The sequence below is a fragment of the Apteryx mantelli genome, chromosome 37 (genome assembly GCF_036417845.1).
Source record: "Apteryx mantelli isolate bAptMan1 chromosome 37, bAptMan1.hap1, whole genome shotgun sequence".
NCBI lineage: Eukaryota > Metazoa > Chordata > Aves > Apterygiformes > Apterygidae > Apteryx > Apteryx mantelli.
In genome coordinates this window covers 379,930-407,494 of record NC_090014.1, presented here as the reverse complement: position 1 = coordinate 407,494, position 27,565 = coordinate 379,930, and the positions used below count along the sequence as shown (strand labels likewise).

The window sequence follows — 27,565 nt, the reverse complement described above, 5'->3', positions numbered from 1 at the left end:
CCAGCCCCCATTTTTTAACACTTTGAGGCTCCAAAAACCCCACACCTGGGCAAAAATACACCCTGTTTGGGCAATGGGGTGTGTTAACCCCCCCCCCGCCCCATGTTGTACCCCAGGAAGGAGCGCAGCCCCCGGCGGGGTGTTTCCAGTGCCGTTTATTGAGGCGGTGGGGCAACGCGCTTCCTTTAGGAGTTGGCGTTGGGGCCCTTCTTCTTGCCGAAGCCCGCACAATGTTGACGAAGCGGCGGTTGTACTGCATACGCCGCTTGGCCCGGCCCGTCTTCTTCTTCTTCTTCTCCTGCTTGGCCACCTGCGGGGGGCACGCGCGGGGTCAACAGCGGTCGCCCCGACCCGAATTCGGCACCGTCCCACCCAAAAAGAGGACCGGGGCATCCGGGTTGCCCCCGTCACGACTCACCTTGGGGGTCTGACCCCTCACTTTGCCGGCGCGGGCCAGGGAGCCGTGGACTTTACCTGCTGGGGAAGCGGAGAACGACGTCACGGCGCGCGTCGGAGCCGGCCGCCTCGTTAGGTGCCTAAACAGAGGGCCCCCCCCCCACACACACACACCCCGTACTCACCCCCCCAGCACGCGGGCGGCCACCTCCAAGGTGGAGAACTCAGCGACGTTGCTCTGCCCCAGCACGGCGTCGTCCTCAAGGGGGCCCCGCCGAAGAGCAGCACCTGGTCGCGGGGGGCGATGCCCTCCAGGGCCGCCACGCGGCCTGCCGGCCACACGGGGACCGAGCATGAGTGCTGCCGCCTCCGCGGAAAGCTCCGAGCCGAGCGGGCTTCTAATCCCACCCCGAGAGCGACCCTCACCTTGATCTGGGCGACGGTCTCATCGCCGGAGACCTCGAGGGCGTGCAGGTTTTCTGCGCGCGGGACGAAGAGCTGCATGGTGCCCGACGCTGCGCGGCAGAGGGTGATTCAGCTGCGTCCCGATCCCGACGTTCCCCCCGCCGGCAGAAAAGGCAGCCGGGGAAGAGGCTGCGGTCACTCGGCCAAGCCGATTTAGCTTTTCAACCTCGTTCCCATCCCTGTTTGTCGCTGACGAGGCTTAAAACAGCCTCCCTGCGCGCAGCTCCCTGTTTTTAACTCCTCTGTGCCCCCCCCAAGCTTTCGGAAGCCCCGGGGGGTTTTTTTTTCGCTGCCCCAACGTCTCGGCGCCAAGCTGGCTCTGCCGCGGGAGCTTGTTTTGGTGCCGCAGAGGCATCTCTGCGGCTGCTCCCATCCCAAAGGGACTTTGCCCTGGCCGGGTGCCGACCGCGGAGGCCAGGGGCAGCACCCCGGGGAAGGGGAACCCTGGCGTCCGGTGATGCTGATTTTTTTGGCTCTCCGACACCCCCAAGTTCCCCCTTTGGCACCCCAGGGTGCCCCTCCAAGGTATTTCCCCCTCCAGGGCTCAAGGGGGTCACCCCACGGCTTCCCAGATGTCCCCAAAGATCCTCCGGCACCTTCCAGTTTTCCCTTGTGTCCCCCTGGGCACCCCCAAGGCCTCACAGATCCCCCCCAGATTCCTCCCATCTCCCTCACCTGCAGCCCCAGGCCTTAAAGACTCCCAAATCCTCCATGCTCACTCCTAACCCCCCCCAAGTCTCCAAAGCCCCCCACAAGCTCCCCACCAGTCTCATAGGCCCCCCATAAGCTAGTACAGACATCCTTGGGCTCCTCAGACTCCCCCCAATGCCCCCCCGAGCCTCACAGACTCCCCCAAAGGCTCCTCCACTCCTCCAGGCATCACAGACCCCCCTCCCGAATGCGTCCTCATCCCCAAAAGGTCTCCCCTCGCCCCCCCCAAAGCCCTCCCCAGGTGTCCCAGCCCCTCCCCATGCCTCACAGGCCCCCCCCAGCCACCTCAAAGACCCTCCCAGTCTCCAAAGACACCCCCTCGGCCTCTAAGCACCCCCCAAAGGCCCCCCGAAAAGCACTCCCAACCCCCAAAACCCTCACAGCCACTCCCAAAGGCCCCCCCCAGGCCTCACACAACCCCCAAATGCCCCTCGAGACCTCCCCCCCAAAAGGCTCCTGCCAATCTCCCAAAGGTCCCTCCTAGGTCTCACATGCCCCAGAAGCCCTCTCCAGGCTTCACACACCCTCCAAAAGTCTCTCGAAGCCTCCCAAAAGGTCTCCCCAGCCTTCCAAAACCCCTCCCAGGCCTCAAACACCCCCAAAGCCCCTCCAGGCCCCCCAAAAGGCCCCCGCAGGCCTCACACACCCTCAAAAGCTCCCCGAGACCTCCTAAAAGGCCCCCGCAGGCCTCACACACGCCTAAAAGCCCTTCGAGGCCCCCCAAAAGGCCCCCGCAGGCCTCACGCGCCCCAGAAGCCCCTCCAGGTCCCCCAAAAGCCTCACGCACCCCCAAAAGCCCCTATAAGCCCACCAAAAGGCCCCCTCAGGCTCACGCACCCCCAGAAGCCCTCGAGGGCCCCCCCGGACCCGCCTCACCTCAGCGCCACCACACAAGATGGAGCCGCGAAGCGCCGCGGAGAGGTCGGCACTGCGCATGCGCGCGCTCTTATACACCGCCGCCGCCGCCGCCGGGGGTGGGCGGGGCACGCACGCACGCACAGCGTGACGTAGGCGCGTCGGGGCACGCCGGCGCGCGTCCCAGGGGTGCCTCGCGGCGCAAGATGGCGGCGCTGGTGGTGGTGGCGGCGTCGGGGGCGCTGGGCCGGCGGCTGGCGGGGCTCGGCCGGGCGGGGGGGCGACGGCTGGTGCAGGTACCGGGGGGCGGGGGGGGGCTCGCAGAGAGAGAGGGGGGGGCTATGGGGCGAAGGGGGCTCCCCGGGGGAATTGGGGTTGGGGGGCAAACTGGGGGGGCTCCCTGGAGGGATTGGGGGGGCTGTTGGGGCAGGGAGACATGAAGGAGGGGCTTGGGGAGGTCCCTGGGGGTCTCTTGGGGAGGAAATGGGGGTGGGAGGAAACTTGGGGGGCTGTTGGGGCAGGGGGGAGGTGGAGAGGGGACTTGGGGGGGCTGTTGGGGGAATTGGGGGTGGGGGGACGAATGGGGGGAAACTTGGGGGGCTCCTGGAGGGAATTGGAGGTGGGGAAAACTTGGGGGGCTGCAGGGGGTAATTAGAGATGGGGAAGACTTGGGCAGGGGGAGATGGAGGAGGGACTTGGGGGGCTCCTGGGGGGAACTGGGGGGGGTGATAAGCTTGGGGGGGGGCTCTCAGGGAGAATTGGGGGGCTCCTGGGGGGGGGAATTGGGGGTGGGGAAATGAATGGAGGGAAACTTGGGGAGCTCCTGAGGAGAATGGGGGGGGGAATTAGGGGACTGGAGGGGAGGAGGAACTTGGGGGAGCTGTTGGGGGCAGCGTGGGGGAGCAACCGCAGCCCCTCTTCCCCCAGAGCTTCCCAGGGGCCCCCCCCGTCCCCGAGGACCCCCCCAGGACCCCCTCCGAGGGCCCCCCCCGAGCCCGGCTACCCCGGCGTGGTGGAGTCCACAGCTGAATACGCCTTCGTGGAGCGCCTGCTGCCCCCCACCCGCGTCCCCGACCCCCCGAAACACCCCTCGTACCCCACGCCCTCGGGCTGGAGCCCCCCACGAGGTAAAGGGGGGGGGAAAAGGGGCTAAAACCCCCATTTTATTGGGCTGAACCCCCCCACCCCCCCACCGTGAGGTAAAGGGGAGTAAAACCAGGCTAAATATTCTAATTTGGGGGAGCTGGAATTTCCATGAGGCAGAAAAAAGGGGTAAAAATGGGTTAAATGTCCCCCCTTTTTTGGACTAGAGACTCCACAAGGCAAAAATACCCCAAAATGGGTTAAATATCCCACTTCTTTGGACTCGAGCACCTCGTGGGCTAAAAAAGGGTAAAGAAAAGGGGCAAAACACCCTGTTTTTTTGGACTGGAGACCCCCCACAAGGTAAAAGGGGGGGGGAAAACAGTTTAATACCCATTTGGGGGGGCTGGAGCCCCCCGTGAGGTTAAAGGGGGTAAAAACAGGCTAAATACCCCCATTTCTTGGGCTGGAATTCCCCATGAGGTAGAGAAAGGGGTAAAAACGGGTTAAATACCCCTATTTTTTGGGGATGGGAGTCCCCTGCAAAGTAAGAGAGGGGTAAAACCAGCTAAATACTCCCCCCCCCTCAGGCTGCAGCCCCCTGCGAGGTAAGAAGAAGGGCAAAACCCCCCCAAATCTCCCCCGGCAGCCCCGGGAGGGGGGTTATTTGCCCCCGGCGGTGCTGGGGAGGGGGGAAACGGCCGCTTCGTGCCCCCTTTCCGAAGCTTTTTCCCCCCCTTCCGCTGGCAGACCCGCCGCCCGCCCTGCCCTACTTCGTGCGCCGCTCCCGCATGCACAACGTCCCCGTCTACCGCGACCTCACCCACGGCAACCGGAAGATGACGGTCATCCGGAAAATCGAGGGGGATATTTGGGTAAGTGCCGGCGTTTCGGGGCCGGGAAAAAATAAAAAAAAAAAGGGGGGGGCGGAAAAGGTCCCGGCTTCCAACGGCTCCTTCGGCAGGCGCTGGAGGGGAGCTCAAGGCCTTCCTGGGGCGGCGCGCGAGGGCGCGAGCCCCTGACGCAAGTCAACGAACTCACCGGCACCCTCCGCATCAAGGGCTACTTCGACGGCGAGGTGAAAGCGTGGCTGCTGGAGAAAGGCTTTTGAGGAACGAAAAGCCGCCGCCAGGGCTTCTCCCAGCCGCGTCCCTGCTTTATTTACACAACACCACGGAAAAATGTACAGAAACGGTTTACAAAAAAAACCAAAACAAAAAAAACCAAAACAAAAAAACCCACAGAGAAAGAGAAGGGCGAGGGGAGGGGGGGAAAAAAACAAAAAACCGGAACAAAAATAATCCTCTCCGGGGCCGAGACGGGGTCGAAGCCGGCGGCGCTCAGCTCTGCGAGTAATATTGGCTGTAATTCCACGGCGTCTGGTAGCTGTAAGCGCCGTAGTTTTGCTGCGGGGACACAACGGGGTTACAGGGGGTGTTGGTGACACCCGGACCCAGGCGTCCTGCCCTCCCCCCCCCCTTATTTCCCCCCTCCCCCCTTTTTCCACTCACCTGGTACCAGTAATTATACGCCGCCGGGTTGCTCATGTCGCCCCCCATGGCCAAGTTCATGGGGCCCAGGAGGCCGCCGGCGTCGTCAGGCCGCAGCCTCTTGTCGTCGGGCTCGTCGGCGCTGCGGAGGGGGAAGGGGAAAAAAAAACCCCAAAAATGGGTGTCAGCGGCGGCGCCCGGCTCCCGTTTCGCCCGCCCGGCTCCCGTTTCGCCCGCCCTCACCCGTTTTCGGGAGCCCTCTTGCGTGTGGCATGGTGCTTGAGGAATTTCTGGTGCTCGTCGTAAGCCGTCAGGAGGCTGCAGGAGCAAGGCGGAGGTGAGGCGGCGGCCGGGAAGGGATCCGGCTCCCGTTCCCTCCCTGCCTTCCTTTTCCGCTCCCCTGCCCCGGCCCCAACCTGTGAATGCTGGAGCCGAAATCCTCGAGGAACTCGACGCGGCGCTGCGAGAAGACGATCTTGGTCTCGTCGGGCAGCCCGCTGCTCAGCGCCCGCTCGAAGCAGCTCATGGTGTTGCCCTCGTTCTGCCGCACGTCGGCGCTGAACTCCATCTCCAGCAGGTTGGCGTAGAGCCGGGCGTTCTCCTGCGCCCGCCGGCAAAAAAGGGGGCCCCCCACCCCCCCGAGAAGCCCCTGCCGTGAGAGCGGGGACAGCCAAAAAGGGGGCGGGGGGGGCCCTGAGTGGGGTCTATAGGGCCCCAAAAAGGGCTTGTGGGGCCTCAAGAGGGTTTATAGAGCCCCCAAAACAGCTTGTGGGGCCTCAAGCAGGTTTATAGGGCTCCCAAAACGGGTTGTGGGGCCTCGAGTGGGGTTTATAGAGCACCAAAAAGGGCTTGTGGGGACTCAAGAGGGGTTATAGGGCTCCAAAAAGGGGTTGTGGGGCCTCGAGTGGGGTTTATAAAGCCCCCAAAAGGGTTTATGGGGCTCCCGAGTGGCGTCTCTAGAGCCCCAACAGCATCTGCGGGGCCCTGAAAGAGAATTAAAGACCCCCGATAGGGTTCACAGTGCCCTCAGCAAGGTCTATGGGGCCTCGAGTGGGATTTACGGGGCCCCGAGTGAGGTCTATGGGGCCACAAGTGGGATTTACGGAGCCCGAATGGGGTTTGTGGGCCCTCAAGCAGGATTTCTTGAGCCCCAAGGGGGACTGTGGGGCTCCCAGGGGTGATTACAAAGCCCCAGTGGGCTCTGTGGGGCCCCAAATGGGGATTTGTGGGGCCCAAAGTGGGTTTTTTAGTGTTCCAGCAGGGTCTGGAGGCCCCTGAGCAGCAGTTAGGGAGCTCTAACACCTCTGCAAAGGTTTTTGTGGGGATTAATAGTGCGCAATTCGGGTTTATATAGCCCCAAACGCAGGCAGCGGGGCTCCAAGCCATGATTAGAAAGCCCCAGGGGGGCCTGTGAGGCCCAAAATGGGGATTTTATAGCCTCAAATGGGGTTTGTGGGGCCCGAGGGGGGTTTATAGAGCCCCAGCACCATCTTTGGGGCCCCAAACAGGATTTATAGAGCCCAAAGAGGGGTTTATGGAGCCCCAAATGGCATTTGTGGGGCCAAAAAGAGAATTTTTAGAGCCCCAGATGGGGTTTATCGAGCCCCAAACGGGGTCTGTGGGACCCAAAGGGGGGTTTGGAGAGCTCCCAGCATCATCTTTGGGGCCCCAAATGGGGTTTTTAGAGCCCCAAATGGGGTCTGTGGGCCCAAAGGGAGTTTTTAGAGCCCCAAACAGGGTTTGTGGGGCCCAATGGGGGATTTAGGGAGCCCCCAGCATCGTCTTCAGGGCCCCAAATGGGATTTCCAGAGCCCCAAAGGGGGTCTGCGGAGCCCAAAGGGGGGTTTATAGAGCCTCAGCACCATCTTTGGGACCCCCAGTGCGATTTACAGAGCCCCAAAGCGGGGTTTACAGAGCCCCCGGCATCGTTTTTGAGGCCCCAAGCGGGATTCACAGAGCCCCTGCCCCGAAACGAGCCTCGCCGCCTCACCGGGTCTTTCTCCAGTGCCTCCACGAGGACCTTGCGGGCTTTGATGAGGTTCTTCTGCACCTTGAAGACCTGGCGGGCCAGCTTGATGGCGTAGAAGGAGGCGAGGGGCAGCCCCTCGTTGGCGCGCATGGCCTCCTGCAGCAGCGCCTCGGCCTCCTCCAGGTTGCCCTGGCGCCGCTCGAGGCTGACGCGGCGCAGCCGCACCATGGCCAGCCCCGGCACCACCTCCTCGAAGCAGCGCAGGATGCGGCGCGCCTCCTCCAGGTTCCCTGCGGGGCCGAGACGCCGCCGCCGCCGTTACCGACCCCTCCGCGCCGCCGCCGCCGCCGCCGCGGGAAACAAACACGTGAAAGGGGGTTCGGGGGGCGGCGGCGGCGGGCTCGGAGCGCGGCGCGGTCGCGGCGTTTCCGGCTGCCGCGTGTCCCCTCTTGCTAATGAAGCAAGACAGGCTGAAAGATGCGTTTTGGGGCTAAATAAAGGGGTTTGGGCATCGGCATCGCCCTAAGTGACCGGAGATGCACAGTCGCAGCGTTTCCGGCTGCCGTGGTGATGGTGGTGTGTGTCCCCTCTCCCTAACGAAGCAAGACGGGGCTGAAGGATGCATTTTGGCGCTAAATAAAGGGGTTTGGGCATCAGCATCGTCTTAAATGACGGGAAACGCACAGTCGTGGCATTTCCAGCTGCTGCAGTGACAGTGTCACACGTGTCCCCTCCTACCAACAAGGCAAGACGGGGCTGAAGGACACGGTTTGGGGTTAAATAAAGGGGTTTGGGCATCAGCGTCATCTTAAATGACCGGAAACGCACAGTCGTGGTGTTTCCAGCTGCCTTGGTGACAGTGTCACGTCCCCTCTTGCTAACGAAGCAAGACGGCGCTGAAGGACACGGTTTGGGGCTAAATAAAGGGGTTTAGGGATCAGCATCATCTTAAATGACCGAAAATGCACAGTCCCGGCATTTCTGGCTGCCTTGGTGACAGTGTCGCGTGTGTCCCCTCTTGCTAATGAAGCAAAACAGGGTTGAAGGACACAGTTTGGGGTTAAATAAAGGGATTTGGGGATCAGCGTTGTCTTAAATGTCCGGAAACGTACAGTCGTGGTGTTTCCAGCTGCCTTGGTGACAGTGTCATGCGTGTCCCCTCTCCCTAACGAGGCAAGACGGGGCTGAAGGACATGTTTTGGGGCTAAATGGGGCAATTAAGGCACCAAAACTGCACAACCGCGCCGTTTTGGGCTGCCTCGGTGACGTCATCCCCGTTCCCTCTGTTAACGCCGCAGCCGGATGGCAGCGGGGCACATTTCGGGGCTAAACGAAGCGCTTTGGGCCCCGGCGCCGAGCAGAAACGCACGATCCTAACGCCGCGGCGGCCCGGGCCGCCCCAAAACGGCCCCTTCCGTGGGTTCCTCCTCTTCCTCACCTTGTTTCTCTTCGAAAGCCGCCCAGAGGAGGTGGATATTGGGTTTCCGGGGCAGGTGGTAGCCGCAGGCTCGCTGGAAGACGCTCCTAGCCCCCGCCACGGTGTGGTTCTCCAGGTACCTGGTGTACTGCAGCGGCCGCCGCGGGAGGAGGAGGAGGAGGAGGAGGAGAGAGAAGAGGCCGAAGGGGGCGCGTTAACATCCTCCCCGCCCGGCCGGGCGAGGACGTACGAAAGCGCTACGTCAGGTAGGGTGCACTCACGTTAAAAAGGGGGTTAACACACCTCTCTTCTGAATTTCCTGCACCCTCTTAGGCAGGGAGGTGCCACGGGCGGATAAAAAAGCAGCAACGGAATTTAAAAGAAGGGTGTTAGAATTGTGCTCCACAACATAGACGAAAACCAACCCCCGAAATCAATCGAAACGGGGGTGGGTGGGAAAAAACAAAACCAAAAAAAAAAAAAAACCAAAAAAAACCAACCACACACGAACCCGATTCGGATGTCCGAGAGAGAGAGAAAGAGAGAGCGGGAAGAGGGGGGCCGGCTCCCTGCTGGCGGCGCCCCCGGGGGGGGGCCCAGGCGTCCGGCCCGCGGGGGCGTCTCTGCGAGCTGGCGACGCCGCGACCGGCTGCGGGGCGAAATCAGCCGGATTCGGCTACGAGGAGGGAATAAAGGTGGTGGTGGGGGGGGGGTTCGTGTCTCCCCCCCCCGCGGGGGAGGCCTCACCTTGACCCAGAACTCCTCGTAGAGGGCGCAGGCGATGACGCAGCGCTCGAAGAGGACGATGGTGCGCTCGTGGGAGCCGGCGGCCATCTCGTAGTCCAGGTAGTCGCGCCAGTTCTTCAGCTGGGCTCGCTCCAGAGGCTTCACGTGGAAGTACGGCCTCTTGATCTGCGGGGACAGACGGATAGACGGACAGACGTGAAACCGGGGCGGCGCGGGGGGGGAAAGGGCGCCCGGGTGCCGCGGATGCGTCGCCGCTTACCCCTTCCTCGAAATTCCAGCGTTTGCTGACTTCCGCCTCGTTCTGGGTGTAAATCTGCTGCCGCATGGAGATCACCAGCTCGCGGATCTTCTCCTGGTCTAAATCCTCCTGGAGGAGACGGCGAGAAGTTGGGAAATGGCGAGAAATTGGGAAGACGGCGTCCCCTCCGTGCGTGGCGGCCGGGCGCAGCGCCAGGCACCCACCTGGCCGTCGTCGGCCGCGTCCGGCTTCGTCTCCACGCCGGGAGGCAGGTCCTCTCCCGGCGGAGCCTCCGTCGCTTCCGGCTCCGTTGGCTTCGGCACCGTTTCGGTGGCCAGCTTGGACTGGACCCACAGTAGCTCCTCGGGGGACAGGATGTCCTTGGGGGGGTTGTGCATCACGTGTTCCTTGAACCTGCGGCGCGGTAGGAAGAGTCGGAGGAGGCCCGGAGCGGCGCCTGGAGCGCCCGGGAGTTCCCGACACGGGGAATGGCGGAGGTTTTGGCACCCCAGGGGGATTTTCCACAGGGAACAGCGAGGATTTTGGCACCCCAGGGGGATTTTCCACAGGGAACGGCAAAAATTTCGCCACCCCGGGTAGATTTCCAGCAAGGAGTTTGCTGCCCCAGGTTGATTTTCCATGGGGAACAGCAAGGAGTTTGCCACCCCAGGTCGATTTTCCACAGGAAGCAGCAAGGAGTTTGCCACTCTGGGGGGATTTTCCATGGGGAACAGCAAGGATTTTGCCACCCCGGGTGGATTTTCTGCACACTGTGGGGAACGGCGGAGATCTGCCGCCCCGTCGGGGTTTTTCCGCCCGCCGCAAAAGGTCCGGATGTGCAGGGAAAGAGGGGGGATTTTCCACGCGCCGGAGCTGCCGGCGGACACCTACTTTTCCCAGTGGTGGTTGTAGAGCTGGGTGGGCATGGAGAGCACCCGGTCGTAGATGCCGGTGATGGCCCGGAGGTCGCCCTGCTCCCGCTCCCACTCGACGTAGAGCTCCCAGAGCTTGTCGGAGCGGAAATCCATGCCGGCCGCCGCCACGGCCGACTCGAAGACGCTGCGGGCACAGAGAGGGAGAGGTGGGAAGGGCGGCGCCTTCGTTCGCGGCCCGCTAACGGGCTCCGCGCCAGGTGGGAGCAGTCGAGGCTCTTCCGCCTCCGTCGGCCACCTACCCGCGGATCTTCTGGATGGATTCGGGGAGGTTCATGTCCAGGGTGGACTGGAGGTAGGAGATGTAGTGGATCCACAGGTCCATGCTGAGGGGGATGGACTGCAGCCCGCGCTCGAACACCTGCGGCCGGAGAGCGTCGGAAAGTCACGGAGACGCCTCGGAAAACGCTTGGCTCCGTGGCGAGGCGGGGGTGGAAATGGGAGGTAAAACCCCAAAACGCCTCGGAGACGCTCGGCTCCGTCGCAAAGCGGGGACGGAGACGGGAGGTGAAACCCCCCCGAACGCCTCAGCTACCTCGCTCCCTCACAAAGCGAGGACGGGAATGGCGCATATTGCCCCAAAACGCCTCAGCTGTCCATCTCCATCACGGAGCGGGGACGGAAACGGCACGTAACGCCCCGAAATGCCTCGGGCACCTGGATCTGTCACGAAGCAGGGACAGAAACGGGGTGTAACGCCCCGAAACGCCTCGGCCGTACAGCTCCGTCACGAAGCAGGGACAGAAACGGGGAGGGGGGAGGGGGGGTAACGCCCCGAAACGCCTCCGGCCCCCGGCTCCGTCAGGGAGCAAGGCCCGAAAAACGGCGCGCGCCGCCCCGGAAAGGCCCCGCACCTCCTCGGTCTCCTTGCCGAAGTCGAAGCGGCGCTCCATGTCGGCGTACTTCTTCCAGTAGCCGTAGCAGTAGGGGTAGTGGGCGAAGAAGGCGTCGAAAGCCTTGCGGGCGGCGAAGATGTGGTTCTGCGAGGGCGAAAGCGTGCGCTGGGCCGGAGCCGCCACCGCGTTACGGTGCCCCCCCCGTCCCCGTCGCCGTCACCCCTCGGGTTTCCGCGACCGCCGCGTTTTCGCGGTGAAAAGGGGACTTTGGTCTCAGCCGCCCCCACGGGTTAAGTTTTAATAAACCGCTTAATTAATGCCGTTGTTCGACGCGGGGGGGTTGTTTCCATCGCGAGCGGGGAGAAAGAGCCAGGGGTGAAAATGGTGTGTAACGTCCTGAAATGCCCCGAGCGCTCGGCTCTATCAGGAATTAGGGCTGAAAACAGCATGGAACGCCCCAAAACGTCTCGAGCACCCAGCTCCATCAGGAATTAAGAACCGAAAACAGTGCGTAACTCCCCAAAACGCCTCGAGCGCCCAAGTCCATCAGGAATTAGAGCCAAAAACAGCATGGAACGCCCCAAAACGCCCCAACTATCTGTCTCTGTCAGGAATCGGAGCCCAAAACAGCGTCAAATGCCCCAAAGCACATCAAGCACCTGGCTCCGTCACGAAACAGGGCCGAAAACGGCACGTAATGCCCCAAAACGCCTCGAGCGCCCGGCTCTACCGGGAATTAAGACCTGAAAACAGCATGTAACTCCCCAAAACATCTTGAGCACCCGGATCAGTCAGGAATTAGGGCCAAAACCAGCACATAACTCCCCCAAAGGTCTCAAGCACCCGGTTCTGTCAGGAATTAGAACTGAAAACGGCACGTAACGCCCCAAAACGCCTCGCACCCCAGGTGGCAGAGCCATTTCGTAGCCGGGGCTTGTGCAGGGGGGCGAGGGGGCGTTTTTTAACCTCTCCCCGGGCGTTTTTGGGTTTTTTTTTCCACCCACCTCTTGCTCCACGTACTGCAGGAGCTCGGTCCAGGCGGTGAAGTCGTGGGGGTTGTCGCGGGCGGCCCGCCAGAAGCGCTCGAAGTCGGGGGGGTCGGCGGGGGCGGGCTCGGCGGGGGGCAGCGGCGGCGGGGCAGGCTCGCGCTCCCGGGGGGCCGGCGGCTCCTCGGGGGCGGCCGGCGGCTCCTCGGGGCCGGGGCTCGTCGCCCCGTTGCAGCCCTGCGGCGGCGGCAGCGGCGGCGACGACGGTGGCGGCGGTGGCAGCGGCGGCGGGTCGGGGTCGGCGTCGCCGGTCCCCTCCGCGGCGGGCGCCGGGGGCAGCGGTTCGGCCACGGGGGCTGCAAAAAAGTGGGGGGATTAATGAGCTCCCTGCGGTTAACGAGCTCCCGTACGATTGACAAGCCGGTCACGGCTAATGACACCCCCCCGATGGTTAACGGAGCTGGGCCTCGGCGAGCGGCCCGGAGCAGGCGAGGGGACCCAGGCGACCAGCTTGGAGGGCTCTTGGGGGCGCCCCACATCCCTGGGGGCCCCCCCTGGATCCCCAGGGGCACCCCACAGCCTTTGGGGCTGCCCCACACGTCTCTCGGGGGGCCCCCTGGATCCCCACGGCCACCCCACATGCCTCTGGGGGGGCCCCACGTCCCTGTTACACCGCTGCCCCCCCCATCCCAGTTTCTCCCCGTTTTTGCCCCATTTGGCTCCTCTGCTCCACAACCTGCCCCCCTTAACACCCCCCCCCCAGCCCCATATCTGCCCCACAACTTGGTGCACGGTCACCCTCCCCCAGCCCAACCTGCCCCACAGCTCTCCCTTCAGCCCGACCTGCCCCACAACCTGCCCCACAGCTCTCCCTTCAACCCCACCTGCCCCACAACCTGCCCCACAGCTCTCCCTTCAACCCCACCTGCCCCACAACCTGCCCCACAGCTCCCCCTCAGCCCGACCTGTCCCACAACCTGCCCCACAGCTCTCCCCTCAGTCCCACCTGCCCCACAACCTGCCCCACAGCTCCCCCTCAGCCCGACCTGCCCCACAACCTGCCCCACAGCTCTCCCCTCAGTCCCACCTGCCCCACAACCTGCCCCACAGCTCTCCCTTCAGCCCGATCTGCCCCACAACCTGCCCCACAGCTCCCCCTCAACCCAACCTGCCCCACAGCTCCACCCTCAGCCCCATCTGCCCCACAACCAGCCGCCCCACGTCTCCCCTCAGCCCGATCTGCCCCACACCGCCCCCCAGCCCCTCCGCGGGGCTCACCGGGGGGGTCGGTGCCGCCGTCCTCGCCGGGCCCCAGCGTCCCCTCGGCCCCGCCGCGGCCCGGGCTCGCCGGCGCCTCCGGCCCCTCCGCCGCCATCTTGTCGCGCGGCCCCACGCAGTCGCCGCGCATGCGCCTCGCCGCCGGGACCCGGATGGACCGCCAGAGAGCGCCGGAGGACCGGCGGGCTAGAGAGGCCCCGTGAGCGCCGAGACCAGCCGTGGAGCGCCGGGGCGGACCGGCCAAAAAGAGACTTCCGGCTTTCCTTGCCGCGTCTCTGTGGTCGAAAGGCGCCAGGAGCATAGAGACAGGCTCGGGAAGAGAAACCAGAGCGGCCAGGAGGCTCCTTGGCAACTATAGAGACACGGGGAGGGGAATCACTGCCAGCACAGCCTCTTTACCAACCATAGAGACACTCGGAGAGAGACCAGAGTGGTCAAGTGGCTCCTCAATAACCATAGAGACATTAGGGTGTGGTGGGAAGAGACCAGAGGAGGCAACTGGCTCCTTAAAAACCATAGAGACACATGAGGAAGAGAGACCAGAGGAGCCATCAGACTCCTTGGCCCCCTCTGACTCCTGGGCCAAGGGAAGAGCCTGGAGGATCAAGGCCTGGAGGACAACAGAGGCCGAGGGCAGGGCTGTAGGGGGTTAATACTCCTCCCCCAACACCCACGCGCAAAACCAGAACGCCAAGCTTTAATGCAATCTTTATTTTGCTGTATATACAATTAAGCTATTAAAAATTTGTACATTATTTACAAATTAAATAATTACCCAAACCCTCCAACGTGAACTCTGCCGCGCACAAATAAAATGGGGGGGAGAGAGAAGTTAAAAGGAAGCAACGGAGGCAGCGACGGGCCAGACTCGTCCTTGCGGTCGCCCTCACTTCTTCACTTTCCTCTCCCCAGATTAAATCAACCCCTAAAGGAAGCAAAGTCCAAGGAAGCTGGGGGCACGCTTCCGCGGCCTCAGCTTCTCCAAAAGCCCAACATAAAATGGGACCATCCAAAAATATTCTCGCTTTTCCACTCAAAAAGGTTATTTAAAAAAAAAACAAAAAAACCCAGGGCGCTCCACGGCGGGCTTTCGGATCGACTCCACTCCGAGCCCCGGAAGCAGGAGACCCAGGCAACTCCTCAACACTCAAGTTTCCAAACACCGCTTTGTTATTGCCGAGTTGCTCATAATACACTATTTTTCGGTAACGAGCTCCCCCTCCCAAATTAACCCGGAGAAGGGGATGCAGCCCTGGGAGAGCCTCAGCGGGATACGGAGAAGGGAAGGAAAAGGATCGCGAGAAGGTGCCGGCCACCTCCAGGTTGGCCCGTGCTGCGGCAAAACGCTCTCCATCCCCTCCGCGTGAATTCCTCACCCGCCGGCCAGGCGCTTCGCCTCCCCCCGGAGCCTCCCACACAGTTACGGACGTGGGGCGCAAAGCTTGGCCTCACGCCAAAACTATCCCCCTTTGGGCTCACCGCCCCGCGTGATCCTCTCGCCGCCCAAAAATCCACTTTCCACCTTTTCTTCAGAAGGGCCGATGGCGGGAAAGGGAAGAGGTCCCCGAGCTTCCCGCGCCGTCTCCGACTGTTTTCCCTGAGATATGTGTACTATTAGAAGCCGCTTCGGTTAAAAGAGAGGCACTGAAGAGTGATAACATCCCTGGAACAGAAAAGACACACGGCGGAGAGAGCTCCGAGGGTCCCCGGGGGCCACGCGGATGCCAGAGTTGGGCGATGGCAGGTGTTGACGCTCTGTCCCAGCGCTCCTTCCCGCTGTGCCACACGGCGCGCTGACTCCAGCCCCCTCGGAGGGGGAAAACCAGGCAAGAATCAGGCAGCTGGGAGCCGAGAGTTAACGGAGCAAGACTTAAAGCCACCTCCTGGTGCCGTTAGCCGCCGGCACGGATGTCCAAACCGCTCCCCGACACCGATATGGACACACCGCGAGCCCGGCTGCTCCCTTGGGAGTTGCGCAGAGGGATAAAGGGAGAGGATCAGGCCGGAGAATCGGAGGGTTTATTAAAATCGCCGAAGGCTCTCCGTTACGATGCCCCGGACAGGCTCCCCATCGCCGCTATCCACAGCCAAGGCGGTTCCTAGGAGAGATCCGCTAATACTGTCAATCGGCAAGAGACCGTCCGCCTCTAACGAGCCCTTCCGGAAAGGGAGGGCGTTGAAGCAAGCAACACGGAGCGCAGCTGGAGCGGAGGCGAACGAAACCCCTCGGAGCTCCGGGACGGCAGCTGACGTGGCTCGTTTCACCCCAGCTCGCCACCGTCCCCGCCAGGCCGCAGTCGAGGCGGCTTTTTGCCTCCCGCCCTCCCGAAGCGCTGCTAAAATGAAGCGGGAAGAGATCGAACGGGAATAAGCTCCGAGCAGAACGGCCGCCGGCGCCTTACAGGGACGTTGCGGTCGAGGGCAGAGAGACTTCGGCCGCGTTTCTCCTCCCGGAGACGCAGGGATTCATTCTCAGCCCGTCCCAAAGCACTCGGAGAAGAACTTGGGTGAAAACCAAGAGCTTTCAAGCAATTTCAAGCCTCTCCTTCGCTTGACCGAAAAAGCCACCAGGTCCTAACACGGCACGAAGACGGCCGGAGCTTCCTGCCGCAAATCAACGCCCGGATCAGCCCGAAACGCCCCAAATCGGGCTCTGTGACCGCCAGCTCAGATGACGGTGGAGAGCGAAACGCTTTTATCGACTCCTTCGGCCTCCAAACCAGCTGCCTAGCGCATCCTGCCAACGTCCAGCGCAAAGGCAGCTCCCCCTGCTCCTTTGGAACGGCTTCCCGGCTGGCATCACGGAGGCAGAGCCCGGGACTCCAGAGAGGTAGAAAGAAAACGGGGCCAAAGCGAGAAAAAACAGGTGGAAAGAAGCTGCCGCCCGCCGGAGAGAAAAAGGCGGCCGCGGACGATGGCTGCGTCCTCCAACAAGGGGCTGGAGGCTCCGGAAAAGGAGCCAGCGGAGGCGGGTGCTGCACAAGGCTGGAGTCGCAGACAGGACAGCCGGGGACGGGTTTGCTTCCAGGCTGTGGTTTTCTTGGGGTTTTAAGTCGGAACCGGGAAGAAAAGGCAGAAAAAGAGGCCGAACCCGGCTCCCCGGCCTCAAGACGAGTCTGTTTCTCTGCACGCGAGGGCCCCAAACGCAGAGGGACGATGGGACCGGCTCCCCCGCTGCCGTCCCCACGCCTTCGTCTTCCGTGAAATTTCGGCGGCGGGGATGAGGAAGAGGGAGGGAGAAGAGCTGGGGGGGAAAAACAGAGCCCAAAATCGGTCACCCAGGCGAGCTGCGGAGGAAGGACGTCAGTGAGAAGAGGAAGGGGGCGATTCCAGTTTCTGGAGCCGGCGTCTCCGGAGCTCCGCGGCGTCGGGTTCCCCCAGCAGAGACGATTCCTCGCCTTCCTCTTCCGGCCCGGCGAGAGGCGTGAAGCCCTCGGCGCCCACCGGTCCAGCCGGATCTGAGGGAACAAAGCGGAACCGCGTGAGTTTGAGGAATTGAGGCTCGGAGAGCTGGGAAAAATTGGTTTAAGTTTATAGAAAAGCAGCTGCGCGAAGAGACAAACACCCGAGTGGCGGGATAAGGCGTCTGCCTGGGAAAACCGCACCTGCAGCCTGCCGGTAAATGGCTAAATAACCGCCGAGAGACTCGGATATCTTAAAAGAGGGTCCGGTCTCGGCGTTTGGGGACCGTCAGAGCCTCAAGGAGCCCGATTCTCCCTCCCGTTACCTGCCTAAACCTCTGCAGCGGCGCTTACGTGCCTCGCGGGGTGTCTCTCCCCCCAATTTCTCCTACCGGCTCAAAAAAGAGCCGTACGGCACCTCGATTCAACCCGGCCCATCGCCGTAACGCTCCTAAAGAAGGATCGGATGCTTGGCGAGCAGGCTTTCGAATCCCGGCTTTTTGGAACGGCTGGATACCGCCCGTTCGGGAACAAACCGCCACCCGGGGCCGGAGAGGGCTCACGCACCGAGGGAAGCCGTCGAGTCGGGCTCGGTGGCGGGTGCCGAGGCGCCGTCCGGCGAGCGGAGCGGGACGGACTCTTCGGCAGGGGTCTCCCGGCTCGAGGAAGCGGCAGCGGCGGCGGAAGGGGGCTGGGGCGGAGCGGGGCGAGGACACCTGGGTGAAAACGAGCAAACGCCATGAAAAAAAAAGATAAAAAGGAAAATAAAAACGCCCAAACCAGGCGGTTCCTAACACTTTGCCGACCGCTTCTGGCCCGCGAGACTCCGCCGTGCCCAGATCTCTCTCTCTCTCCCATCCCGTCTCCCGGCAGCGGGAACCCCACGGATTCCTCAAAGGCCACCGCGGGAAGGGGAAGAGGGGGAGCCTGTCCCCACGCGGACGTCGCTACGGCTCGGAGCCGTCCCGGCGCGCGGTTCCGCCGGCGGCAGCGTTACCCGATGGTCGCCAGGACCGTCAGGTACTGGTTGATCTGCAGCATGGCGGCGTCCAGGAGCGTGTGGATGTTCTGCAGACACTGCAGCCTGGCTTCCAGGTTCTGCCGGTCGTGGCCCTCCATGGCCTGCAGCTCTTCCTCCGTCAGCCCCGCGAAGCCGGCGGGCGGCACCGGCATGGGAGGGAAACCTGGGAACGGGGGGGGAAAACAAAACAAAACAGGTGGGTGAGGGATAACGGGACGGCGCGGGGTTCTCCGGAGGAGATCGGCCTCCAGGGAGGCAGGACGCAGCGGCTTTTCCTCCCTGTGCCAGGATAAAGCGCCTCAAAACGCGCTTCTTTCTCCGCTTACCGAACAGCGGCGGCCACGGCATCCCCATCCAGGGCGGCGGGAAGGGAAGCCCAGGCACTGCTCCCGCCGGAGTGGCTTCTGATCCCGTTGCAGCAGCATCTCCGGGCCTCGCAGCGCTGGCTGCGGGGAGAGGAAGGACGTGAGCGTGGAGGGAGACGGGGAAAACCCTTCCTCTCTCTGGATACCGGCCCCACCATTCCCTCCCGGAGGAAGGGCATCCGGGCAGGGAGAGGGGAAAGCCGGCGGCTCACCCGAAGCCGTGCTCGAGGCGGCTCCGGCGTTTTCGGCGCTGTTGGGCGGCTGCACGCCGGGGACCGGAGGGAAGGGACCCACCGGTGGCCAGAAGGGGAACATCCCCGGAGGAAAAGGCGGCAGGATTCCTTGGGGAACTGCGGAGGAAGAAAAGCGGGTTAGAGCTACGAATTTCCTTAAAACATCTTTCTGGAGCAGGACGGAAGAGTTTGGGCCAAGACTCTCGGATTCGACACCCTTCGAGGCAACGGTGGCCTGGAGACGACGCACGGAGCAACTCGCCCAGCTCGGGACACCCGCAAATCGTTATCCCCCTCCGAAATCCGCCCTCGTCGGCTCCGAAATCCGCCCCCGTCATCCCCGAGCTCCCCGTTTCGGCGCCATTAGCCCAAACCGCCCGCGTCCACTCACAGTTGGGCGGCTGGGGAACCTGCGGCGGCTGCGGCGGCTGCTGGGCTTGCTCCGGCGCCTCGGGCGGCGGCTGCGACTGCGCGGGCAGGGAAGCGCGCAGCACGTCCATGCGGCAGGTGGGACACGTCTGCTGGCGCTGGAACCACGACCGCAGGCAGCTGCGGGGGCACCGACACCCCCCCGGTTAAGAGGGGCCACGCGATAATTTCGGCGGGGATGGGAAAATCTCCCCCCCCCCTCTCCGGGGCGTCACGCCGCGACACGACGGCCCTGCGTTAATTATCTGCCGCGCGGCCAGGGAGGATCCATCCGCCTCCCTGGCGGAGACGGGACACATCGCTCCCGAATCACCGATCGAACCCGCCCTCCAGCTCCGGAGGGGAATCCCGGGAGCGCTCCCCGCCTCTGGAAATGCGGTGACGGATGGCCTCGGCTCTCTCCTACCTGGTGTGGAAGATGTGGTTGCAGGGCAGACGCTTGGCGCCCGTCACCATCTCCTCGCGGCAGATGATGCACACGTTGTCCATGGCCTGCAGCTCCTCCGGGGTGGCGTCGGGGTAGCTGGACGGGGAGACGGCGGAGCTTAGAGAGCGGAATTACGTGGAAGGGAGATTTGCCGGGGTCCGGGAACCTCCGGAAAATCCCTTCCAGCGAGCAAGAGTCCCCTCTTCCTGCTGGACCTCGACCTCCGAGGAGGACGTGGGAAGGCAGCCAGGACTCCTGGGTTCTCCCTGCCCGCTCTGAATCCAGCTATCCGCTTCTCTCCCCGCTGTTGTCTGCCTTTTTGCCAGAATTAAGCCGTTTGGCAGGAAGATCCCAGCATAATCACGCACAAACCCTTCTCCTCAGATCCCTAAAGGATCCTTCCAACCTGTCTGATCCCACGGAAGAGGGGGGCAAAGCTGCAGCTAAGGGACAGCCGGAAAGAGGCGCCGGGGGCAAAGCGACGCTCTTCCCCCGCTACTCACAGCGTGTTCATGTTGCGGATGGCCCGGCGGGACATGATCGCGTCTGTCACCGCTTTCTTAAACTGCCTGGAAGGAGACGGGAAGCCAGCGGGGTTAAGCGGAAACAGCCGCCGGCGCCGAAGAGGGGCCCCAAAACCCAGCTCACCTCATCGCCAGGTACATGGGGCGGATGGCGAAGAGCGGGAAGGTGTGGACTTTGATCATGATGGTCATGAAGGCCATGTAGAGCAGGACTTTGATGAAGCCTGGGGGGAAAAGGCGGGAAGAGACGCTTCAGTTTGCCGTTCCCTCCTCCCATCGAGCCCCAAGAGGCCGGAGAGTGGCTCAGGAAGGGGGAAAAAAAGAGGCGCGGATCGTTAGCGCCGCGAGCGAGACGACTTTATCAAGCCCTATCAGCCTCCCAGAGCCGCAGGAAGCTCTCCAAAAGCCCCGAAAGGGGAGGAAGAGGAGGGAAGAGGAGGGCGGCGCACCCGTGAAGAGCTCCGTGTAGAGCATGTAGACGGCTTTGCTGTCCCAGGGGTTCTCGTTCTGCAGGTCGATGGAGTGCAGCACGTATTTGATGAAGATGGTCAGCACCATGGTCATGAGGATGGCGTACTGCGGGCGAGAGGCGGCGCCGGAGACGCCTGAGAATCCCGCCTTGGACGGGGAGCCGAGCAGCGAGGTGGGATTTATCGGCTCGGCCTTTTTCGGGAGGGTCCGGCGCTCTCCCGGCGACAATTCGGGGCGCGTGTGCAAGGCGCACGGCTCCTCGCCCTACCTCGAAGCCGAACACCAGCTGGACCGAGGCTCCGCGCGTGAGGATGCTGTGGTACGCGTGACTGACGAAGAGGAAATCCAGAATCCCCAGCAGAAACATGAGCGCTGGGAACAGGAAAGAAAAGGGGAGTGAGATCAGGAGACGGCTGCGAAGGCGGAGAACAAGCCCAGCTGGGGGGAAACGGGAGGCAGAGATGCCTCCGAGCAAAAAAAAAAAGCTGCTTCAAACCGCTCCACGCATCCCAAAACGCTTCCCACCATCAGAGCACCAGGGTTTGGGAGACCGACCCTCGAGGAATATCAGTGGGAGCCAGTTTGTAAATGAATTAAGGGACGAATTAAACGTTCGCTGGCGGTGGACACCCCTGTAACGAGGCCGATGTCCCGGCTCGCTCGTTCGAAACATCTCCGTGTCTCCGTCTGAAGGACGGTTTGTTCCCTTCGGCTTCGAGCCACGTTTCGGGCAGCTGAAGTCCGCCCCGGCGTCTCCCCTTAAGGCTAAATCCCCCCCAATTCCTTCGGCGGCTGTTTTCAATCCCTCTAAACCCCCTGCTCTGGAGGTGGGAACACACTTGGCTGCGGGTCCGGCTGTTTTTCCGTGGGTCTGGCTATTCTCCTGTGGGTCCGGGGTCATATTTCTTCGCATAGCCAAAGCGGAGCTCGTTAAATCCCCGGCAATCCAACCCCGCTCAGCTCCCGGGAGCTGCTGCCCAGCTCCAAAAGCCTCCCTGAACCCGGGAGTGGGGGATTCTCCGGAGCAGCAAGGCCCCGGCAGCGCTTGGATAAGGTTATCGAGCCCCAACAGTCCCACGCTCGGCTGCACAAGGCTTTTCCCCCGGCGCCTCTTCCCCGGCCCTATGCAAATGGCCCTGCCGAAATTATCTTTCCTGACCAGCTGCCGCCCCTGTTTGCGTCGCGAAGCAGCCGAAAAGGCGAACCGCGCCCGCGGCGCTCGGCTCTGCCCGGGGAGCGGATCCGACGCGGGGTGGGGTGGGGGGGACAGACGGGGCGGAGAGACTCGGAGATACTCACAGACGATGCGGAAATGGAAGAGCCAGGAGATGTTCGGGCTCCTCTCCATCTGCGGAGAGGGACGGAAACGGAGCTGAGACCCCCGAAAGGGCTTTGCGCCGCTCCACTCGCCCCCGCGAGGCTCCCGCGAGCGGGAGAGGAGCCGCCGCGCGGGCCGCGAAGCACTTACGAAATCCACCCGGTCCTCGGCCAGCCAGTGGAAGCACTTGAGGAAGAGGAGGAGGGTGAAGAGGGCCACGAAGCGGGGGCTGAAGTCGTCCCTGAAGACGGTGAAGGCCAGGCAGGTCTCCGTGACGGCGTACCACGACCGCTCGAGCAGGTGCTGCGGGGCAGAGCGGGGAGCTCGCCGGGCGGCCTCCCTTCCCCGCGGCCCCCGGCTCCGATTCGGGAGCCCGAGATCGAATCCGAGGCTTCTCCGGCTCGGCAAAAAGCTTAAACCCCCCCTTCGAGAGCTGCTGCGTCGCCTCTTCCCCGCGGCCTTTATCCCCGCGGCATCCGCAAACCGGCGAGGAAAGCGCTCCCCGAGCGGGAAGGCGGACGGCTGCGTTTAAGGCCAGCGATGGATCCACTCCCCCCTCCCCAAGCGTCTTCCCGGCGTGGATTTTTTAGGATTAACCGATTCCCCGCTGCGATTCCGCGGAGAGCGGCTCGAGCGTCGGAGCCGGCCGCCTCCTCCCTGGCGCTCACCTCCATTTCCGCTGCCCGCAGCTGCCCGAAAAACACCTTGCCCATAAATTTGCCCAGCAGGAAAACCAGCACGAAAGCCTGGATGTAGAGAACCTGCGGGAAAGGGAGGGGAAGAGCTCACCGGCAGGCAGCCCGCGGGGCGCGTTTCGCACCGCAGCACCCACGGACGCGGTCTGCTCCACCTGCGCCGCGCGGAGACAGCCGGGTCGCCGCTAAAAAACGCTGGGAAAAGCCACGTTTGGGGTCTGGAAGGAGCCTAATTCGGAAGAGGCAGCCGGGAACCGGCTCAGAGCCGAGCGGGCGCCTTCGCCCCCCTTCCCCAGCCCCGTTTCCAGTGCCTCCAGTGTGGGCGAAAGGGCCGAGAAGCAGCGGCGCTGCCGCGTTCCCACCCTCTCCGAGCGCGGCACACGGATTGGCGCGGCCCCGCGAGGCTTCGGCGCAGGCGCCCGTCGCTGCGGGGCGAGCGGTTCACCCCCGAGGGTCACCGTTTTCAGCAAGTGCTGCCAAGCGGAAAGATCCGTTTCGGTCAGCGGCCTCCGGGGAGACGGAAAGCAGAAGTGAGGGCGAGCGAAAGCCTCCCGGCGCCGTTCAGGGCCCGGCGTGACTCATCTTGGCACCGTGAAGCAGCCCGGCGAGGGGGCTCCGAGGTTCGTTTCCCCGCGGACGACGGAGGCCCCGGCCTCAGAAAGCAGCCAGAGCCGTTAGGACTAATCACCCGCCGCCCCCCAAAAAAGATTCGAGGCCGTTAGAGAGAGTTTCCTCCGGGCCAAAGCCGAGACGCGGCTCCGGGACGGGCGGGGAAACGAAACGGTTTGATATCCCCCGCGCGGAGGCGAACGAGCGGGAGAGGAGGCAGAAAGCGGGCGGAAAAGACGCCGCCACTCGTCCTGGCAGGAATCCTCTGGGCTTTCGGAGAACGGCGGCTCCGCTGCGGCCCCCCCCGCCCGTACTTACGGCCATGCTGGGGCTGGATTTGGTGAGGTAAACCACGGTGGGGTAGAACTGGTGCTTCAGGTAGTAGGCGTGAGCCACGACGGCCGTCGTCAGCGCCAGGCTCGAGGCCATCATGACCGCCGTGCGGAACATCTCCCCGGCCCCGGCGACCTGCGGGCGGAAGGAGCGCGGCGGATCTGAGCGCAAACGCAAGGGGAAAGGGCAAAAAAAAACCGTCGCGACGCGGCGGAAAAGGCTTTTTGGCGAAGTGGCGAGCGACGCGGCGCGAGGTCGGGGGGGTTTAAACGGCCACTGTGATCCGCCCGGCTCTTCGCGGGCAGGGCGGGTGTTAAATTCCGGGCTCAGCCGGGTTTAATCCTGCAAATCCTCTCGTCCGAGCCACGAATCTCCCGATCCGTCTTGCTGCCGCCGGGTTTCGGGGCCCAAAAGCGGAGCGCCGTGCCGGATCGGCGCTCGGAGCCGGCGTTTCACAGCTTACGGAGCAGCAGGGGCCGAGGGAGGCTCCTCCGAATCCTCGCGCGGCCCCACTGGTTTTATCTGTGCCTCGTTTCCAAGCCAAGCCGGAGCGGGACAGAGCCGAACGGGGAAAACAACACCCAGAAAACACTGATGCTACCCAACTACAGCCGCTTTTTTCAATCCGCAGCTGATTCCCGAAGGGAAGAGCCCCGACGGCAAGCGGAGCCCCTCCGAGCCGCCGTGCAGCACAAGGAAAGGAGTGTTTCGCCGGCAGCTCGGCTCCCGTCAGAGCCTCCCTCTCCCAAAAGGATTTCAGCAACGAGGCCGGCCACAAATCCCGTTCGGCGCCGGCTCGTCCCTGCCCTAAATACGGTGGCGGAGCGGAGCTGGAGGAAGCTCGGATGCGAGGGGCCGAGAGGCGGCTGCCGGTTTCGGGGTGCCAAAGGCCTCGCCGGTTTTCCTCGCATTCCGTCTTTGAGTCCGCGTGTGCCGAATTCGAGCCCCAAATTAGAGGCGACTTCCGCCTCCCCCGCCCTGCGTTCCCTCCGTCGCTCCCTGCGTTCCCTCCGTCACTCCCATCACTTCCGCTGCCCCCCCCAAATGTCCCCCCACGACTTCGATCTCCTCTGTCCCCTCTCCTGGGCCCACCTGGGCCCCCTTCACATTCCCTGTCCCCCAAATCCTCTCTCATATCTCTTGCCCCCCCCCAGGTGCCCCCCACATCCCTTCCCACACCTCCTGCACCCCCCCAAGTGCCCCCCACATCCCTCCTCCCATTTTCTACCCCTCTAGGTGCCCCCCCGGTCCTTCTTGATGTCCCCTGTGCCCCAGGTGCCTCTCCAGGTCTGTCCTCACGTCCCTCTGCCCCCCAGGTGCCCCCCCCAAGTCCCTGCCCACCTAAGTGCCGCCCCATAGCCCCCTAACGTCCCCTGCCCCCCCCAGGTGCCCCTCGTGTCCCTCCTCCCATCTCCTACCCCCCCCAAGTGCCCCCCACATCGTCCCTAATGTCCCCTGCCCACCTAAAGGCCCCCCAGCTTCTTCTCAACGTCCTCTGCCCCCCCCCCGGTCCCTCCTCACGTCACCTGCCCCCCCCAGTGCCTCTCCGCTCCCTCTTGACATCTCTTACGCCCCCCAGGTCCCTCCTCATCTCTCCTGCCACCCTAGGTGCCCCCCATGTCCCCTCTAACATCCCCGACCCCCCCAAGGCCCCCCCAGGTCCCTCTTCGTGTCCTTTGTCCCCCTAGGTGCCCCCCAGCTCTCTCCATGTGTCTCCTGCCCCCCCAGGTGCCCCCACGCCCCTCCTCACATCTCCTGCTCCCCTCGATGCCCCCCCTAACGTCCCCCGCCCGCCTAAGCGCCCCCCCCAGCTGCTTCTTCTACCTCCCCGGCTCCCCTAGGTGCCCCCCCATGTCCCTCCTCCTGTCACCTGCCCCCCCGGCTGCCTCTCCGCCCCCTTGATGTCCTCTGCCCCCCCAAGTACCCTCCTCAAGTGCCCTCTCGTGTTCCCTGCCCCCCCGGTGCTCCCTATGTCCCCCCTCACCTCCCCTGCCCCCCAGGTGCCCCCTATGTCCCCTCTAATGTCCCCAATCCCCCAGGTGCCCCCTATGTCCCCTCTCACCTCCCCTGCCCCCCCAGATGCCCCCTATGTCCCCTCTCACCTCCCCTGTCCCCCCTAGGTGCCCCCTATGTCCCCTCTCACCTCCCCTGTCCCCCCTAGGTGCCCCCTATGTCCCTCACCTCCCCTGTCCCCCCTAGGTGCCCCCTATGTCCCCTCTCACCTCCCCTGTCCCCCCTAGGTGCCCCCTATGTCCCCTCTCACCTCCCCTGCCCCCCCAGATGCCCCCTATGTCCCCTCTCACCTCCCCTGTCCCCCCTAGGTGCCCCCTATGTCCCCTCTCACCTCCCCTGTCCCCCCTAGGTGCCCCCTATGTCCCCTCTAATGTCCCCAATCACCCAGGCCCCCAATCACCCAGGCCCCCCCCCAGCTCCCTCTTCATGTCCCTTGTTCCCCTAGGTGCCCCCCCAGCTGTCTCCGCTTGTCTCCTGCCCTCCCCCAGGTGCCCCCTATGTCCCCTCTCACGCCCTCTACCCCCCCCCAGGTGCCCCCCAGCTCCCTCCTCCTGGGCCCTGTCCCCCTAAGTGCCCCCCCCAGTCCCTCCGCACATCCCCCGGCCCCCGAGGTGCCCCCCAGGCCCCGGGTCCCCCCCACATCCTCGGTCGCCTCCCCAAAAACGTCACCCATTTCCCTCCCGCACGTCCTCGGTCCCCGCCCCCCACCCCAAGTCTCGGTCCCTGTCAGGCCTCAGCCCCCCCCCAACCCTGTCCCCCCCCTTACCCCCCCCCGGTGTCCCCCGTTCCCCCCCTCCCCGCACTCACGCGGATCGGGCCCCGCCGCCGCTGCCGCCGCTGCGCCCACCGCCTCAGACCGTTCCTCCCCCTTCGCCGGAAATCCCTCACAGCGCGACACCTCACTTCCGCCCGGGCTGTACCACCCGCGCGCGCCCCCCGCCGGCGGCGGCTCTGCGCGGGGGGGGGGGAGCCAAGCGGGAGTGGGGGGCACTTCCCTCGCTTTCCCCCCTCCGCTCTCCCGCTAATGGTTTCTCCTCAAGGCGGAGGTCGCCCTCTCCCCCCTTTCGCCGTCTGCTCCCCCTTCCCGGGCCGCGGTGGCCCCGGAAACGCCGCCTCCCCCCCGCCGGACTCCCCCCTCCGCCGCCCCGCAGGTGGTACGGCCCAAGCCGCCCCGCGGCCTCGGCCGCCGTGCCGCTCCCGGGACGAGGGGCGGGAGCAGCAAGGGTCCCGTGGCTCCCTCCCATTGGCCAGCCCGCGCGGCGCTCCTCCAATCAGAAAAAGAAAAGCCACCCTCGGCGCCGCGCTGGCCAATGAGGGGGCGGGGCAGCTGTTGCTAGGGGAGGGGCGGCAGGCCCCCCCCCCGGGAGGGTGATGAGTTGTGTTCGTTCTCACGGTTTCAGCTCGTTTGTGGCCGCCTGAGGGGCGAGGGCGGGGCTGTCGGTGGCCGCGGCCGCGGCAGCTGCGGATTTCTGCCCCCAAACCTCCAAATTGGACTATTTTCACCCATTTACGCACCCTATGTGATATGTGCTAATTTGTTACATCAAATTGAGAAACAGCCTTGAAACATCCTGGACTGTGATGTGTGCTAATTGGTTACATCAAAGTAAGAAACAGCCTTGGGAACATCCGTGGGAACATCCTACATCCTGTGGTGGGGGCATGTACCCTGCCTGAGATAAGGGAGGTGAGCTAGCGAAGCGGCAATGTTAGTTTAGATAGCCTAATATGGTGATGGCGATGTCACACAACTGTGAAATATAGCATGACTTCGAAAGTTGTAAAATATATGCGTGACCTGAGGGTCACCACTCACAATGCAGAGGGCTGAAGAAGACCCCCTAGCAACAGCCGGCGCAACCGCAGAAGTTACAGGAAGTGCCACATATACCTGGAGCTGGAATTGCATATAAGGAGACTGTGAGGGGGGGATTGCGCGCGCCGTTGGTGGAGCAGGAGATTCCCCCGGCCGCCCAGCGCTGTTTTGCTTACTTGTAACTTGTTCAATTATTCCATTAAAGTAGATTTTATGCAAACCAATTGGTCGTGTTTGCCTATAACACCCTATATACCCCTACGCAGGCTATATACCCCTACCCTATGGATACGCGTCCTCTTCGCAGCGCTGTGTCCACCCCCGTTTCCTCAAAACGTCCCCCCAGAAAAACATTAAACTCGCTACGTGCCACAAAACACACCCTCTGTTTACGGGCGACCCTACAATAAACACCCGCCCCCGCCAGCCCCGCCCAGCCTATCAGCAACGCCCTCCCCACCGCCCCCCTCCTCTGGTTGGCTGGCGCCGCCCGCAAGTCCCGCCTCC

General features: G+C 63.6%; 4 protein-coding genes across 4 annotated transcripts; 1 reads left to right on the top strand and 3 right to left on the bottom strand.

Annotated features, from left to right (window-relative positions):
• Positions 1 to 139: 139 nt before the first annotated feature.
• FAU (FAU ubiquitin like and ribosomal protein S30 fusion) lies at positions 140 to 2,529 on the bottom strand. Its single transcript, XM_067314843.1, is given in 7 exon segments — positions 140 to 226; positions 229 to 310; positions 419 to 475; positions 584 to 666; positions 669 to 705; positions 793 to 911; positions 2,449 to 2,529. Coding segments are annotated over 6 exon segments (408 nt in total). The 5' UTR covers positions 901 to 911; positions 2,449 to 2,529; the 3' UTR covers positions 140 to 185.
• On the top strand, positions 2,468 to 4,621 carry MRPL49 (mitochondrial ribosomal protein L49). The gene is made up of 5 exons (XM_067314771.1): positions 2,468 to 2,546; positions 2,615 to 2,723; positions 3,355 to 3,554; positions 4,261 to 4,385; positions 4,475 to 4,621. The coding sequence occupies exons 1-5, from the start codon at positions 2,468 to 2,470 to the stop codon at positions 4,619 to 4,621; spliced, it is 660 nt and encodes a 219-aa protein (XP_067170872.1).
• Positions 4,616 to 13,533, bottom strand: LOC106485369 (pre-mRNA-processing factor 39-like). Its single transcript, XM_067314770.1, has 14 exons — positions 13,404 to 13,533; positions 12,144 to 12,481; positions 11,158 to 11,283; positions 10,546 to 10,664; positions 10,263 to 10,430; positions 9,596 to 9,785; positions 9,393 to 9,500; positions 9,134 to 9,298; positions 8,408 to 8,534; positions 6,991 to 7,259; positions 5,417 to 5,601; positions 5,244 to 5,318; positions 5,022 to 5,142; positions 4,616 to 4,916 (listed from the first exon to the last, which is right to left on the bottom strand). Exons 1-14 carry the CDS (start codon positions 13,531 to 13,533, stop codon positions 4,851 to 4,853), a joined length of 2,187 nt encoding a protein of 728 aa, XP_067170871.1. The 3' UTR covers positions 4,616 to 4,850.
• Positions 13,534 to 15,400: 1,867 nt separating this feature from the next.
• On the bottom strand, positions 15,401 to 27,238 carry SYVN1 (synoviolin 1). The gene is made up of 16 exons (XM_067314742.1): positions 26,050 to 27,238; positions 23,215 to 23,364; positions 22,261 to 22,353; positions 21,743 to 21,895; positions 21,574 to 21,622; positions 20,543 to 20,646; positions 20,253 to 20,379; positions 19,928 to 20,027; positions 19,783 to 19,848; positions 19,259 to 19,375; positions 18,815 to 18,972; positions 18,403 to 18,540; positions 18,152 to 18,271; positions 17,802 to 17,988; positions 17,372 to 17,520; positions 15,401 to 16,861 (listed from the first exon to the last, which is right to left on the bottom strand). The coding sequence occupies exons 2-16, from the start codon at positions 23,344 to 23,346 to the stop codon at positions 16,707 to 16,709; spliced, it is 1,848 nt and encodes a 615-aa protein (XP_067170843.1). The 5' UTR covers positions 23,347 to 23,364; positions 26,050 to 27,238; the 3' UTR covers positions 15,401 to 16,706.
• Between the last annotated feature and the right edge of the window lie 327 nt (positions 27,239 to 27,565).

Bases quoted from the DNA above. Each gene is read 5' to 3' on its own strand.
- MRPL49 (XM_067314771.1), top strand. From the start codon at position 2,468: ATGGAGCCGCGAAGCGCCGCGGAGAGGTCGGCACTGCGCATGCGCGCG. The intron at 2,547-2,614 runs GTGGGCGGGGCA...CGCGCGTCCCAG, and splicing joins CGCCGCCGCCGCCGCCGGGG to GGGTGCCTCGCGGCGCAAGA. The intron at 4,386-4,474 runs GTAAGTGCCGGC...CTCCTTCGGCAG, and splicing joins AAATCGAGGGGGATATTTGG to GCGCTGGAGGGGAGCTCAAG.
- LOC106485369 (XM_067314770.1), bottom strand. From the start codon at position 13,533: ATGCGCGGCGACTGCGTGGGGCCGCGCGACAAGATGGCGGCGGAGGGG. The intron at 11,284-12,143 runs GTGGGTGGAAAA...TCGCCCTCGCAG, and splicing joins TGCAGTACGTGGAGCAAGAG to AACCACATCTTCGCCGCCCG. The intron at 7,260-8,407 runs GTGAGGAAGAGG...TCGGCCCCGCAG, and splicing joins GGCTTTCGAAGAGAAACAAG to GGAACCTGGAGGAGGCGCGC.
- SYVN1 (XM_067314742.1), bottom strand. From the start codon at position 23,346: ATGTTCCGCACGGCGGTCATGATGGCCTCGAGCCTGGCGCTGACGACG. The intron at 20,028-20,252 runs GTGCGCCGCCCT...TTTTCCCCCCAG, and splicing joins CTACACGGAGCTCTTCACGG to GCTTCATCAAAGTCCTGCTC. The intron at 19,849-19,927 runs GTGAGCTGGGTT...GTCTCCTTCCAG, and splicing joins CCCATGTACCTGGCGATGAG to GCAGTTTAAGAAAGCGGTGA.